We start from the raw sequence: 13,891 nt of genomic DNA, 5'->3' as shown, positions 1-13,891 counted from the left end.
CAAGATGTGAGCTTTCTATTCCTTGGTAAACTATATATCCTTAAAGAGACTTAATTTTATATATGTATTATAATTTCCTCACATGAATATTTCTACATTTTTATGGATTTTATTTTACTTTGTGCCCTCCTCACAACCTACTTTTCCATCTCTGTATAGTGTAGCAAACTTGATACATTGCACTTAATACCATTAAAAGTCCTACCCAGGTTACAAGCATCCAATTTATGTACAGCCCATACAAATGAGTGTTTGGGAGACTGGCGGAATAGATTTGCTGGCTGCTGCGGGGCTGCAGGCATCTTTTGCCATGTGGTTTGTGACAATATCTGAATGGTTGAGTTAAACACCCTGGTTTAACCACATATTGCCCTTGGTTGGCCTATGTTTTTATTTAAATATATTGCTGGACGGCCACATTTCCAACTTATGAACTGTTCAGGTTATGAGCAGTTCTCGGGAACGGAACCCTGTTGTAACCTGGGAAAGACCTATATTACATTTACTGTTTTCCAAACCACTGGAACCTTTCCAGAATCTAGGGAATTCTGGATTATGGCAACTGATCATCCCTTACAATCTTATCCGTGCATTGGGTAAAATAGTTCCCAATCTTTTAGACTGGATTCTGATATAATTTTCAAACACCTTCCCTCAACCTTCTGCACTTGACAGATTAAGCTTATGTAACGTATCTTCCATCTTCTTGGGTTTGCATTTGATTAAATGCAGTTCTTTATTGTATTTTCTAGGTAAGTCTTGGAACAAGTGATACTGTCTTTCTCTGGATTCAGGACCCAAGACCTACACTGCAGGGACATATCTTCTGCAACCCAGTTGACAGCAATGACTACATGGCCCTCATCTGGTAAAGGATAGTTTTTGATATTGGGAATAAAAAGGCCTACATGGCCCTCATTTGGTAAAAGATGGTTTCTGATATTGGGGAAAAAAAAAGGACCTTTAAGAAGTTAAATATGAATACTTATCTCATCCCCTTTTTTCTGTGCCCCATTATTTCTACCCTTTAGCATGTCCGTTTAAATGACATTGCTACACCTTAGATTTCTGAGAGCAAAATGTCTGGGAGATTAGTTGGGTGGAAACCATTATCAGTAATGTAACCAAGCACTGCCATTTGTTATCACTCGCTTTAATCTTGAAGGTGTAGCGGTTGCTACCGCGAAATAAAACAAGACGCTAGTCGGAGGATTGTCGAACAAGAACTGGTTTATTTTCCCGCCTTGCGCGGGCCCTTTAAGGGAGACTGTTCCCGCCCAATCCAACCGGCAATGACGTAAGTACTACGTCATCAAGACTTTCCCGCGCGCGGGTTCTCCCCGTCGCTCGGGAAAGACGAGGCCCGCCGCCATCTTGGGCCTCGTCGCTCCGACGCCGCTCAACCGGACTGCTGAGCCGGTTCAACCGACTAAACGGTGAGTCGCCACACAACCCCCCCCAGAACCGGCGATACAGTCCCCAAGGTCCGTGGGCTGTGCCAGCTGCCGCTTAGGGGGCCGGCCTCTGCGTCGCGGTGTTGCAACCTCGACAGGTTACTGCAGTTCCAAATGGGCCGGTTTGAGGCGGTCCGCTGTGAAAACCTGTTCCCTGCCTCCAATGTCCAAAATAAAGGTGGATCCATTATTCCTTATGACTCGGAACGGTCCCTCATATGGTCGTTGCAACGGCGCCCGAGGTGTGCCCCTGCGAACAAAAACAAACTTACAGTCCCGTAGTTCCTTGGGCTGGCAGGATGGGGCTTGACCGTGCCATGAGGTGGGAATCGGGGCCAAGTTGCCAAGCTTCTCGCGCAGTCTTTGTAGGACTGCTGGGGGTTGTTCCCCTTGGTCCCGAAGGGCAGGTATGAAATCCCCGGGGACAACTAGGGGCGCCCCGTACGCAAGCTCGGCTGACGAAGTGCGGAGGTCTTCTTTGGGGGCAGTGCGTATGCCGAGCAGGACCCAAGGCAGCTCGTCAACCCAGTTAGGACCCTTCAGACAGGCCATCAAGGCTGATTTCAGATGGCGGTGAAAATGTTCCACCAACCCGTTTGATTGAGGATGGTAGGCCGTGGTGGTGTGCAGCTGCGTCCCTAGCAGGTTCGCTAATGCAGTCCAGAGACCGGAAGTGAATTGGGTGCCTCTGTCTGAAGTGATGTGGGCCGGAACACCAAAACGTGAGACCCAAGTTGTGAGCAGCGCCCGGGCACAGGAATCAGTTGTGATGTCAGTCAGGGGGGTTGCCTCAGGCCACCTCGTGAACCAGTCCACGATGGTAAGGAGGTACCGGGCTCCTCTTGAAACCGGCAGAGGGCCCATGAGGTTGACGTGTATGTGGTCGAACCTCCTATGGGTAGGCTTGAACTGCTGTGGCGGGACCTTGGTGTGTCGCTGGATTTTTGACGTCTGGCAGTGCAGACAAGTCCTGGCCCACTCACTGACCTGTTTGCGCAGGCCATGCCAGACAAACTTGCTGGCGACCAGTCAGACAGTTGATCTGATGGACGGGTGTGCCAACCCATGTACCGAGTCAAAAACGCCTCTCCGCCAGGCTGCAGGGACTATAGGGCAGGGCTGACCAGTCGCAACGTCGCAAAGTAGGGTCCACTGACCTGGACCAACTAAGAAATCTCGGAGCTGCAGGCCTGAGACTGCGGTTCTGTAGCTGGGCAGTTTGTTGTCGGCCTGCTGTGCGTCAGCTAGGGCCGTGTAGTCGACACCCAAGGATAGGTTGTGGATGGTTGGTCTGGAAAGTGCATCAGCAACGACATTATCCTTTCCGGAGACATGTTGGATGTCAGTTGTGAATTCGGAAATGTAGGATAAATGTCTCTGCTGCCGAGCTGACCAGGGATCGGAGACTTTGGAGAAGGCAAAGGACAAAGGCTTATGATCGGTGAAAGCAGTGAAAGGCCTGCCTTCTAGAAAGTATCGGAAATGCCGGACCGCCAGATACAGTGCTAGAAGTTACTGATCAAAAGCGCTGTACTTCAGTTCGGGCGGTCTAAGGTGCTTGTTGAAAAATGCCAAGGGTTGCCAGCGGCCTTCGAGTAGCTGTTCCAGTACCCCACCCACCGCGGTGTTGGACGCGTCTACCGTGAGGGCGGTTGGGATGTCAGTCCTAGGGTGTACAAGCATCGTGGCGTCTGCCAGGGCGTCTTTGGCTTTAACAAAAGCAGCCGCAGCCTCGTCAGTCCCTTACTAGCCAGCAGTGAGAACAGAGGGTGCATGATACGGGCTACTGCAGGGATGAACCGATGGTAAAAGTTGACCATCCCAAGGAATTCCTGTAGGCCTTTGACTGTGTCGGGGCGGGCAAAATGGCGGATAGTGTCCACCTTGGCGGGTAAGGGTGTTGCCCTGTCGCTGGTGATTTTGTGGCCGAGGAAATCGATAGAGTCAAGTCCGAATTGGCACTTGGACGGGTTGATCGTGAGGCCGAAATCGCGGAGGCGGGAATACAGCTGGCGGAGGTGGGAAAGGTGTTCTTGGCGGTTACGGCTGGCGATCAGTATGTCGTCTAAGTAAATGAACACGAAGTCCAGGTCTCGGCCTACCGCGTCCATCAGCCGCTGGAAGGTCTGCGCGGCGTTCTTAAGACCGAACGGCATCCGAAGGAATTCGAACAGGCCGAATGGGGTGATAATCGCAGTCTTGGGGACATCATCTGGATGGACCGGGATTTGGTGGTATCCCCGAATGAGGTCCACTTTGGAAAAGATGCGGGCCCTGTGTAAGTTCGCTGCGAAGTCCTGGATGTGAGGGATGGGATAGCTGTCCGGGGTGGTGGCGTCATTCAGCCTGCGGTAGTCGCCGCAGGGCCTCCACCCTCTGGTGGCTTTGGGGACCATGTGCGGGGGGGAGGCCCAGGGGCTGTCTGACCTGACGGAACTCTTCCTTTGCCAGGCGGAGCTTGTCTGGAGGTAATCGTCGTGCTTGGGCATGCAGGGGTGGCCCTGTAGTAATGATGTGGTGTCGTACCCCGTGTTTGGGCCTAGAATTCGTAAACGAAGGTGCCAAAATTGATGGGAATTTGTCTAGGAGCTTGGCGAAATCGTCGCCAGAAAGGGAAATGGAGTCCAGGCGCGGGGCTGGTGTGCTGATTTCTCCCAGGGGATAGGTCTGGAAGGTGCTAGAGTGGACTAACCGCTTCCCTCGCAGGTCGACTAACGGGTTGTGGGCCCGAAGGAAATTGGCTCCTAGGAGTGGTCGGGCGACGGTGGCAAGAGTAAAGGTCCAGGTAAAACGGCTGCCGCCGAATTGTAATTGGAGGGTACGGGTGCCGAAAGACCATATCGTTGTACCGTTGGCGGCATTGAATAGAGGACCGGGTGGCCTGTTACGAGTGTCGCGGCCGGTCGGGGGCAAAATACTGACCTCCGCTCCAGTATCAATGAGGAAACGCCATCCAGATTTCTTGTCCTGAATGAATAGGAGGCTCTGTCGGCGGCCAGCTGCCGTAGCCATCAGCGGCGGCTGGCCCTGGCGTTTCCCTGAAACTTGCAGGGTGGGCGGCATCGATGGGCCTCCGCACCCCACCTCTGATGGTAGAAGCACAGCTGGTCACCCGTGTCGTCGTTTGCGTTCCTGGGGTGTGGTTGCTCGGTTGCTGGGGCCGGGCGAGGCGGGCGTTGGGCTTGCGGCCTGGTGATTTGACTGACGGACGAACTGCTCTCGCGCTTGGCCCTCCACAGGATATCTGCCCGGGCGGCCACCTCACGGGGGTTGCTGAAGTCGGCGTCAGCTAACAACAGGTGGATGTCATCGGGGAGCTGTTCGAGGAAGGCCTGTTCGAACATCAGGCATGGCTTGTGTCCCTCGGCCAATGCCAGCATCTCATTCATTAGGGCGGATGGGGATCTGTCCCCCATGCCATCCAGATGAAGCAGGCGGGTGGCACGCTCACGACGGGAGAGGCCGAAGGTCCGAATCAAAAGGTCTTTGAAAGCCGGGTACTTATCTTCCTCCGGAGGCGACTGGATGAAGTCTCCAACCTGGGCAGCTGTCTCTTGGTCCAGAGAGCTAACCACATGGTAGTACTTCGTGGAGTCGGAGGTGATCTGCCGAAGGTGGAATTGTGCTTCGGCCTGGTCAAACCAGACGCTGGGCCGAAGTGTCCAAAAGGTGGGCAGCTTGAGGGCCACTGCGTCGGCTGCTGCGCTGTCGGCCATTGCGCGGGTCCAAAATCTGTTTGGACCGTCGGGGTCACCAATGTAACGGTTGCTACCGCGAAATAAAACAAGACGCTAGTCGGAGGATTGTCGAACAAGAACTGGTTTATTTTCCTGCCTTGCGCGGGCCCTTTAAGGGAGACTGTTCCCGCCCAATCCAACCGGCAATGACGTAAGTACTACGTCATCAAGACTTTCCCGCGCGCGGGTTCTCCCCGTCGCTCGGGAAAGACGAGGCCCGCTGCCATATTGGGCCTCGTCGCTCCGACGCCGCTCAACCCAACTGCCGAGCCGGTTCGACCGACTAAATGCTGAGTCGCCACAAAGGGATATTTACTTGCTTTTGAGTGATATGCATCCCCTTAGTATAAAACAAAATGTGGTTATAAGCTACTACAACTTAACAAGCTTAAAATCCTTGACATAAAACTTCATTTAAGTGGTTAATATTCAGGCTACGTAAATGTGAGTTTTGTTAGACTTCCTGCCATTATACATAACGGATATGTGGACATACACGAGGTTTTTGTTCACTGTTCCCATTATCCCATTATTACACGGATAGCTTATCATATGCTTATATAATATATGGTACGTTGAGGATGTTACCAATAATATCTCAAGCTATAATGAAATATAATAGTGTCATAGAGTAATACAACATGTAGACAGGCCCTTTGGCTCAGTTTGTCCATGCCGACCATGGTGCCCACCAAGCTAGTCCCATTTGCCTGTTTGGCCCATTTCCCTCTAAGCCTTTCCTATCCATATACTTATCCAAATATCTTTTGAAAGTTGTTATTAGTACCTGCCTCAACCACTTTTTCTGGCAGATCATTCCATATACATACCACCCTCTGTGTGAAGAAGTTGCCCCTCAGGTCCCTTGTAAATCTTTTACCCCTCACCTTAAACCAATGCCCTCTAGTTTTTAGTTCCCCTTCCCTGGGGAAAAGGACAATCTGCATTCACCCTGTCTATGTGTCTCATAATTCTATACAACCCTACAAGGTCAGCCCTCAATCTCCTATGTTCCAAGGAATAAAGTCCTAGCCTGCCCAACCTCTCCCTATAATTCAGGCCCTCGAATCCTGGCAGCATCCTCAAATCTTCTCGGCACTCTTTCCCGTTCAATGATCTCTTTCCTATATAACAGGGCGACCAAAATTGTACACAATACTCAATGTTTTATATTGTCTAATACATGTACTTGTATCCTTGCCTAACTCTGCCTTTTCTCTAGTTTTAAGAATGGCTCCTTAACAAGAGAGAGGATCCGTGATGAGAGTGCTACTGGTTCATGGGAGGAATTTACAAAAACTATGAAAGCCACTTGTCCTGGGAATAATGGAAATTTAGGTATGGTGGAGTATGTGCATTGGCCTTTCATAAACTAGTTTTTATTTTATTAGTACATAGAACTATCATTTAAGTAGGAGCCAATAGGAGCTTCAGTCTTTCTGATGTTTAGCTGCAAGATATTATAACTTCTAATGCATGAAAATATTTAGTTACAGAGACAACAGAGAAAGTAAAATAAGGTGGTGAGGAAGCAGCATTGGGTATCATCATCATCATGCGTGTGTAAATTGCTCAGGTGGTGTTCTCGTCAGGTAAAAGACAGTTGAGGAACAGCCAATGGTGGGTTCTTAGGCGTGCCCAGAGGTAACAATGTGGGTTGAGAAAAGAAGTTATTCATCGTGCTTTGTTCGTGATTGGATGGTTTATGGTGGAGGCATGTGAGAGCTGTCAAACTGAGCTGGTAAGATAGAGGTTTCGAAGTATGAAGTATGATAGCTAATCTAAGACTACTAAGATATTTAAAAAAAAGTGAGGAAATAAAATGCCCCATGGTCACAATGACAGATGGTGTTATTTGACAGCAGTTTTGAAAGGGTGACGATATAGAGCACAGTTTCCAATGTCAGCTTTAATGGGGGAAAATGAGAGGTAGGCAGATTATTGGATAGTCATTTGTTTGATTTGAATAGGGTAAAGTGAGCAGGAGATCGGTTTCATGGGCAAGGTGAACTTGGACAGTGCCGGACATTTAGCGGAGCTTAATGCAAGTCAATGTGATTTCACAAAAGGAAAGCCATGTTTTAAACTTTGCTAGAGTTCTTTGAGGCTGTAATGAGCGGAGCCAATTGGGGGGGATCTGTAGATTTAGTGTAGATTGTGTATTTGTATTTCCAGAAGGCATTTGATAAGGAGCCACATAAAAGACTATTGCATGAGATAAGAGCTCACGGTATTAGGGGAAACATGTTAACACAAATTGATTACCATATAGAAGAAAGAGGGTAGGAATAAATGCATCACTTTCAGGCTGGAAAAGGCTGGTAACGTGGAGAACCCAAGGATCAGTTCTTGGCCTTATTATTTACTAACTACGTTAATGATTTGATGGAAAGGGCAGAGAGTAACATATCTATGATTTTCTGATGACTTGAAAATAGGCAGGAGGGCACGCTGTGATGAGGATATTTAGACTCTGTTAGTTGAGAAGATTTAAAACAGAACGAGGCCATTCTGTCCATCATGTTTATGCTAGTTGAAATAGAGCTACCCACCATCCAGCACTAGGACTGTGGTCCTGTTTGCATCTGTGTCAAGTGGTATGATGGAAACAGAAATGATACTGGTGGAGAAAGGCAAGCTGAGACTACAGAGCAGGTGGCAAAAATATTACAAGGCACCACTGTCATTAGTCCCATTGTAGCCCAGAGCTAGAGAGTGTATGGGCCAATGATTAACTATTTAGAAACCCTGGCTCATTTTTTTTTCCTCAGTTTTTTTCTTAAGATACACAAGGAGGTTATTTGGCTTAATGAGTCCATGCCAGGTCTCAGGGCAATCCCATTAACCCCATTCCCACACATATTTCCATGTATCCTATTGTCTCTCAGATGCCCTTGAACTCCCCCCTGACTCTCCTGCCACCCACCAATAGCCAGGAAATTTTACAGTAACTGATTAACCTACCAGCATGTCTTTGGAGGAAACTGGAGCATCCTGGGGAAACCCACCGGGTCACAGGGAGAATGTGCAAACTCCACATAGACAGCTAGGGATTTCAGGACTGAACCCGCGTCCTGGAGCTGTGAGGTAGTGGGACTATGTGTTGTACCGCCTGTGCTGGTAAATGTTCGGAACCACAGGTGTTTATTCATTTAAATGCCAGCATGTCTGGGACTTTGCAGATGTATTCAAATGCAGAAAACTCAAACTTGATTAACAGTAGTTGGTACTGAATCTTTCAGTATTCTGTACCGCTGGACTCCACAGTGGAGCTCATTCAAGTCAAGTCGAGTTATTGTCATGTGCACAAGTATGGTGAGGTACAGATACAGTGGAAAAACTTGCAGTAGCATCGCAGGCATGTAGGTACAGGCAACACACAGAATATAAATTATACAAGACAGTAAAGCGAGAGTGGGGAGAAAAGACTGCAAAAGCAAAATTTTAGTGCAAAAACAAGACACAATCACAATTCTATAGTAGTGCAAGGGGTGGTCCATAGTGTTTCATTGCTGGGGTAAGGTTAGGGTTGTGCAGGTCGGTTCAAGAACCTGATGGTTATAGGAAAGTAGCTGTTCTGAACCTGGTGGTGTTGAACTTAAGGCTTCTGTACCTCCTACCTGATGGTAACAGCAAGAAGTGGGCATAACTTGGATGGTGGGGATCCTTGATGATAGATGCTGCCTTCTTGAGGCAGCGCCTCCTGTAGATGCTGTCAATGGTGGGGAAGGCTGAGCCTGTGATGGACCGGCCTGTGTCCACTACTCTCTGCAGCCTCTTGCGTTCTTGTGTGTTGGAATTGCCACACCAGGCCATGATGCAACTAGTCAGAATACTTTGAACAGTGCATCTGTAGAAGTTTGTTAGAGTATTTTTTGACATGCCAAATCTCCTTAAGCTTCTAAGATCTAGCTAAAATCCCCAGCACTTATGCTGAGGAATCTGTTTTTGGATCTGAATTGTGGAGAAGAAAGATAAGAAGTCTCTTTATTTTATTTATTGTGGTTTAATACTTTTACATATTTGTAGGTGCTTTTAAGTGTTCTTAAATAATTATATTATTAATTTTAAAAAAAATCAATGTTTAGAGTCATAGAGTTATATAGCATGGAAACACGCCCTTTGGCCCAACTTGGCCATGCTGACCAAGTTGCCTACGTGACGTAGTCCCATTTGCCTGCGTTTGGCCCATATCCTTAAACCTTTCCTAACCATCCACCTGTCCAAGCATCTTCTGTAATAGTATCCACCACTACCACTTCCTTTTGGCAGCTCATTCCATAGATCCACCAATGTGCAAAAGTTGCCCTCAGGTCTCCTTTAAATCTTTCCCCTCTCACCTTAAACCTATGCCTTCCAGCTTTAGTTTCCCCTATCCTGGGAAACCAAGTGACCAAGGCCAGAAGGAGGGCTTTACCAACTGCCAAAGGGACTTGGGGTAGTTTTGGGAGCAGGCCTTCTCACTTGTATTGTTTGTGGCTCTGCTGATGGTCAGGCTCTTATCACTGAACTCTAGGATGCTTTGGGCCAACAAGATGGGTTCTCCACATTCAGATCAGGTAAAGTTGGGTGAGGGTGACTGCAGGCAGCGATTGTGGGTGGCAAGCTCATACCAATGTAATCTGGGTCAACAAATCACAGATCTAACAAGGTGAGGCAATAGAAACAGAAACAGCACAACAGTGAAGGATGGTGTAAGATTCATATGCATTGCTTCAAATGAGGTTAATGAATCAGTTTTTGATAAAGGCTCATTTTATTATATGAACAATATTTTCTTTTGATTCAAGGTTTTTATTTTGATGTAATGGAGATCACTCCCGCTGCCATTGGTGTTCATCGATTCAATGGTAGAAATTGCAAAGTGAGTATGATGAAAAATAGATTTTTGTCTTTTTAGGGTGGTTAATGTACTTTGTACTGTTGGAAACAACCAATAAGTGAGAAACGCAAACCTTCACAATAGTGAAGTTATTAGCATGGTCTGGACTGGCTGGATAAGAGGAGTGAGTTCATGTATATTTTTCAGGTTTTAGATTATTCACTAGTGCCATCACATTCAATTATAAGCATCCCTTTCATTATAAAAACTTGCCTGTCCATTCAGCATTGTTTTGAGAAATGCCATCTTCTGTGAATCTAATTAGGAAACAGGCATCAGTTTCTATGCATTAGAAAAGGTGATTGAAACATATAGAAAACAAATAAAACTGCAGACGCTGAAATCTGAAACAAAATCAAAATGCTGGAAGAACTCGGGCAGTCAGCAGCATCTGTGGAAAGAGAAACCCGTCAATGTTTTTGGTCAGCAATTCTTCCTCATAACTCAGGGAGGAATGGAGGATTTACAGTTTTCAAAGTAGAGTTGGTGGAAGGAACGAGGTGGAAGACAAAAGATTGAATGGAAATAGGTTAAGACAGATCAGGAGATAAGTAGAATGAGTACTGTTAGTAAGGCATTTTAAAGAAACTGGTCCTCACTGTGTCAATGGAGGAGCCTGCAGACTGGTAGGTTCAATGTAAACCAGAAGAATAACCTTATCTTTTGTCTAGGTATTTTGTAACCTTCTGGAATGTACATTGAACACAGAACATAGAACAGTACAGCACAGTTCGGGCCCTTCGGTCCACGATGTTGTGCCGAACTGTATGAACATCTCCTCCATGATCAATCTAACCTTTCCCTCCTGCACAGCCCATATCCCTCAATTTTTCTTACTTCCATGTGCCTATCTAAGAGCCTTTTAAATGCCCCTATTGTATCAGCCTCTACAACCACCCCCAGCAGTGCATTCCAGGCACCCACCATTCTCTGTGTAAAGAACCTACCCCTGACATCTCCCCTGAACATTCCTCCTCTGACCTTAAACGGATGTCCTCTGGTATTGGTCATTGCCGTCCTGGGGAAAAGGTGCTGGATGTCCACTCTATCTACGCCCCTCAATCTTATAAACCTCTATCAAGTCACCTCTCATCCTGCGTCGCTTCAAAGAGATAAGCCCTAGCTCACTCAAACTTCCCTCATAAGACATGGTCTCTAATCCAGGCAGCATCCTGGTAAATGTCCTCTGCACCTTTTCTAAAGTTTCCACATATTTCCCATAATGAGGTGAGCAGACTGAACACTGTGGTCTAACCAAAGTTTTATAGAACTGTAACATTACCTCGCGGCTCTTGAACTCAGTCCCTCGACTAATGAAGGCCAGTACACCATACACCTTCTTAACCACCATATCAACTTGCGGGGCAGCTTTGAGGGATCTATGGATTTGGACCCCAAGTCCCTCTGTTCCTCCACACTGCTAAGAATCCTGCTATTAACCTTGTACTCCGCCTTCATGGTCGTTCTTCCAAAGTGTATCACTTCACACTTTTTCGGATTGAACTGCATCTGCCACTTCTCCACACAACTCTGCATCCTGTCTATATCCTGTTGTAACCTCCGACAAACTTCTATACTGTCCATAATCCCTCCAACTTTCGTGTAATCCGCAAATTTACTAACCCATCCCTCCGCTACCTCATCCAGGTCATTTATAAAAATCACAAAGAGCAGAGGTCCCATAGCAGGTTCTTGCCGAACACCACGAGTCACCGACCTCCAGGCAGACTACTCTCCATCTACTACCAACCTCTGCATTCTGTGGGCAAGCCAATTCTGAATCCACGCAGCCAAGTCTCCATGGATCCCATGCCTTATGACTTTCTGGATGAGCCTACCATGGGGAACCTTGTCTAGTAAAGCATTTGAATAAAGTCCATATACACCACATCCACTGTTCTACCTTCATCTATTTGTTTTGTCACCTCCTTGAAAAACTCAATTAGGCTCATGAGGCACGACCTGCCCCTCACAAAGCCACGCTGACTATCCCTAATAAGACTATGCTTCTCCAAATGCTCGTAAATCCTGACCCTAAGAATCCTCTCCAGTAGCTTGCCCAGCACTGATGTAAGACTCACTGGTCTATAATTCCCAGGATTATCCCTATTACCTCTCTTGAACAAGGCAACAACATTAGCCATCCTCTAATCCTCTGTTACCACTCCTGTGGCCAGGGAGGATACAAATATCATCATCATCGCCCCAGCAATCTCTTCCCTCGTTCCCATAGTAACCTGGGATAAATCCTGTCCAGTACTGGAGACTTATCTATCCTAATGTTTTTCAGAAGCTCCAACACTACCTCTTTCTCAACCTCAACATGCTCCAGCATATTAGCCTGTTCTACGCTGACCTCACATTCGTCAAAGTCCCTCTCCCTAGTGAAAACTGAAGCAAAGTATTTATTAATGACCTCACCTACCTCCTCCAGGTACATGATTCCCCCTTTATCCCTGAGTGGTCCTACCCTCACTCTAGTCATCCTCCTGTTCCAGACGTAGTGTAGAACACTTTGGGGTTTTCCTTAATTCTACTCACCAAGGCCTTCTCATGTCCCTTCTTAAGCTCCTTCCTGGCTACCTTATAATTCTCAAGAGCCCTGCCTGATTTTTGCTTCCCAAAGCTTAACTATGCTTCCTTCTTCCTCTTGACTAAATATTTCACCTCTCTTGTCAACCATGGTTCCTTTACCCTGCCATCCTTTCCCTGTCTCAGTGGGACAAACCCATCCAGAACCCCATGCAAGTGTTCCCTAATCAGCCTCCACATTTCTTCTGTGCATTTCCCTGAGAACATCTGTTCCCAATTTACACTCCCAAGATCCTGCCTAATACCATCGTAGTTAGAACTCCCAATGAAAATCTTTCCCATATCGTCTGCTCCTGTCCTGTCCATGGCTATGCGAAAGGTCAGGGAGTTGTGGTCACTATCTCTGAAATGCTCGCCCACTGAGAGGTCTGTCACCTGACCAGGTTCATTGCCTCGTACTGGATCTAGTATGGCCTCTCCTAGTCAGCCTTTCCACATACTGTGCCAGGAATCCTTCCTGGCCACACCTAGCAAAGTCTGCCTCATCTAAACCTTTTGCACTAAGGAGGTGCCCATGACAACAATGTTGTTATTTTTGCACCTTTCCAAAATCTGCCTCCTTATCTGCTCCTCAGTGCTGTGGTGGCTATTGGGGGGCCTATAGAATACTTGCAATAGAGTGATCACTCCCTTTCTATTCCTAACTTTCACCCACACTGACTCAGTAGACGATCCCTCCACAATGTCCTCCTTTCTGCAGCTGTGACACTATTCTTGATTAGTAATCCTACTGCACCCCCCCGCCCCCCTCTTACATCCTTCCATATCTCTAAATCCCGGAACATCAATCAGCCAATCCTGCCCTTGCCACAGCCAAGTCTCTGTAATGCCCACAGTATCGTAATTCCACGTACGGATCCATGATCTGAGTTCATCACCCTTATTCTTAATACTTCTTGCATTAAAGTAAAGATATTTCAACCCATCCAGCTGTTGTAAGACAAGTTTGAAAGGTCTCCAAGGGCAAGGACTCTGGACACAGTCTTTGGAGTTAAAATGATTTATTTACAAAGACAATGCGGGACAGGATGAACGGAAATGAACGCACACATACACGCACAGGGGTGATCACGAACGTGGGGGAAATCGCAACAAGGGGGAGATGTGCGTGCGTACACACACACACACACACACACACACACACACACACACACACACACACACACACACACACACACACACACACACACAACCCCCCCTCCCCCCCCCCAAACTGGGTACAAACT

The 13,891-nt window shown here is 47.3% G+C and overlaps 1 protein-coding gene across 2 annotated transcripts in view; it reads left to right on the top strand.

Annotated features, from left to right (window-relative positions):
• xylb (xylulokinase homolog (H. influenzae)) overlaps positions 1-13,891 on the top strand; it is a 202,915-nt gene that overhangs the window by 56,462 nt on the left and 132,562 nt on the right. The window contains exons 12-14 of one of the 2 annotated variants that reach the window (XM_052016789.1): positions 753-868; positions 6,414-6,529; positions 9,982-10,055. In XM_052016789.1, the coding sequence (XP_051872749.1) occupies positions 753-868; positions 6,414-6,529; positions 9,982-10,055 (306 nt within the window). Of the gene's footprint in view, positions 1-752; positions 869-1,165; positions 1,578-6,413; positions 6,530-9,981; positions 10,056-13,891 lie in introns of those variants that run through there. The other variant, XM_052016790.1, reaches the window with a different exon arrangement.

This window comes from Pristis pectinata, chromosome 5 (assembly GCF_009764475.1).
Source record: "Pristis pectinata isolate sPriPec2 chromosome 5, sPriPec2.1.pri, whole genome shotgun sequence".
NCBI lineage: Eukaryota > Metazoa > Chordata > Chondrichthyes > Rhinopristiformes > Pristidae > Pristis > Pristis pectinata.
This window is presented reverse-complemented; position numbering and strand designations above follow the sequence as displayed.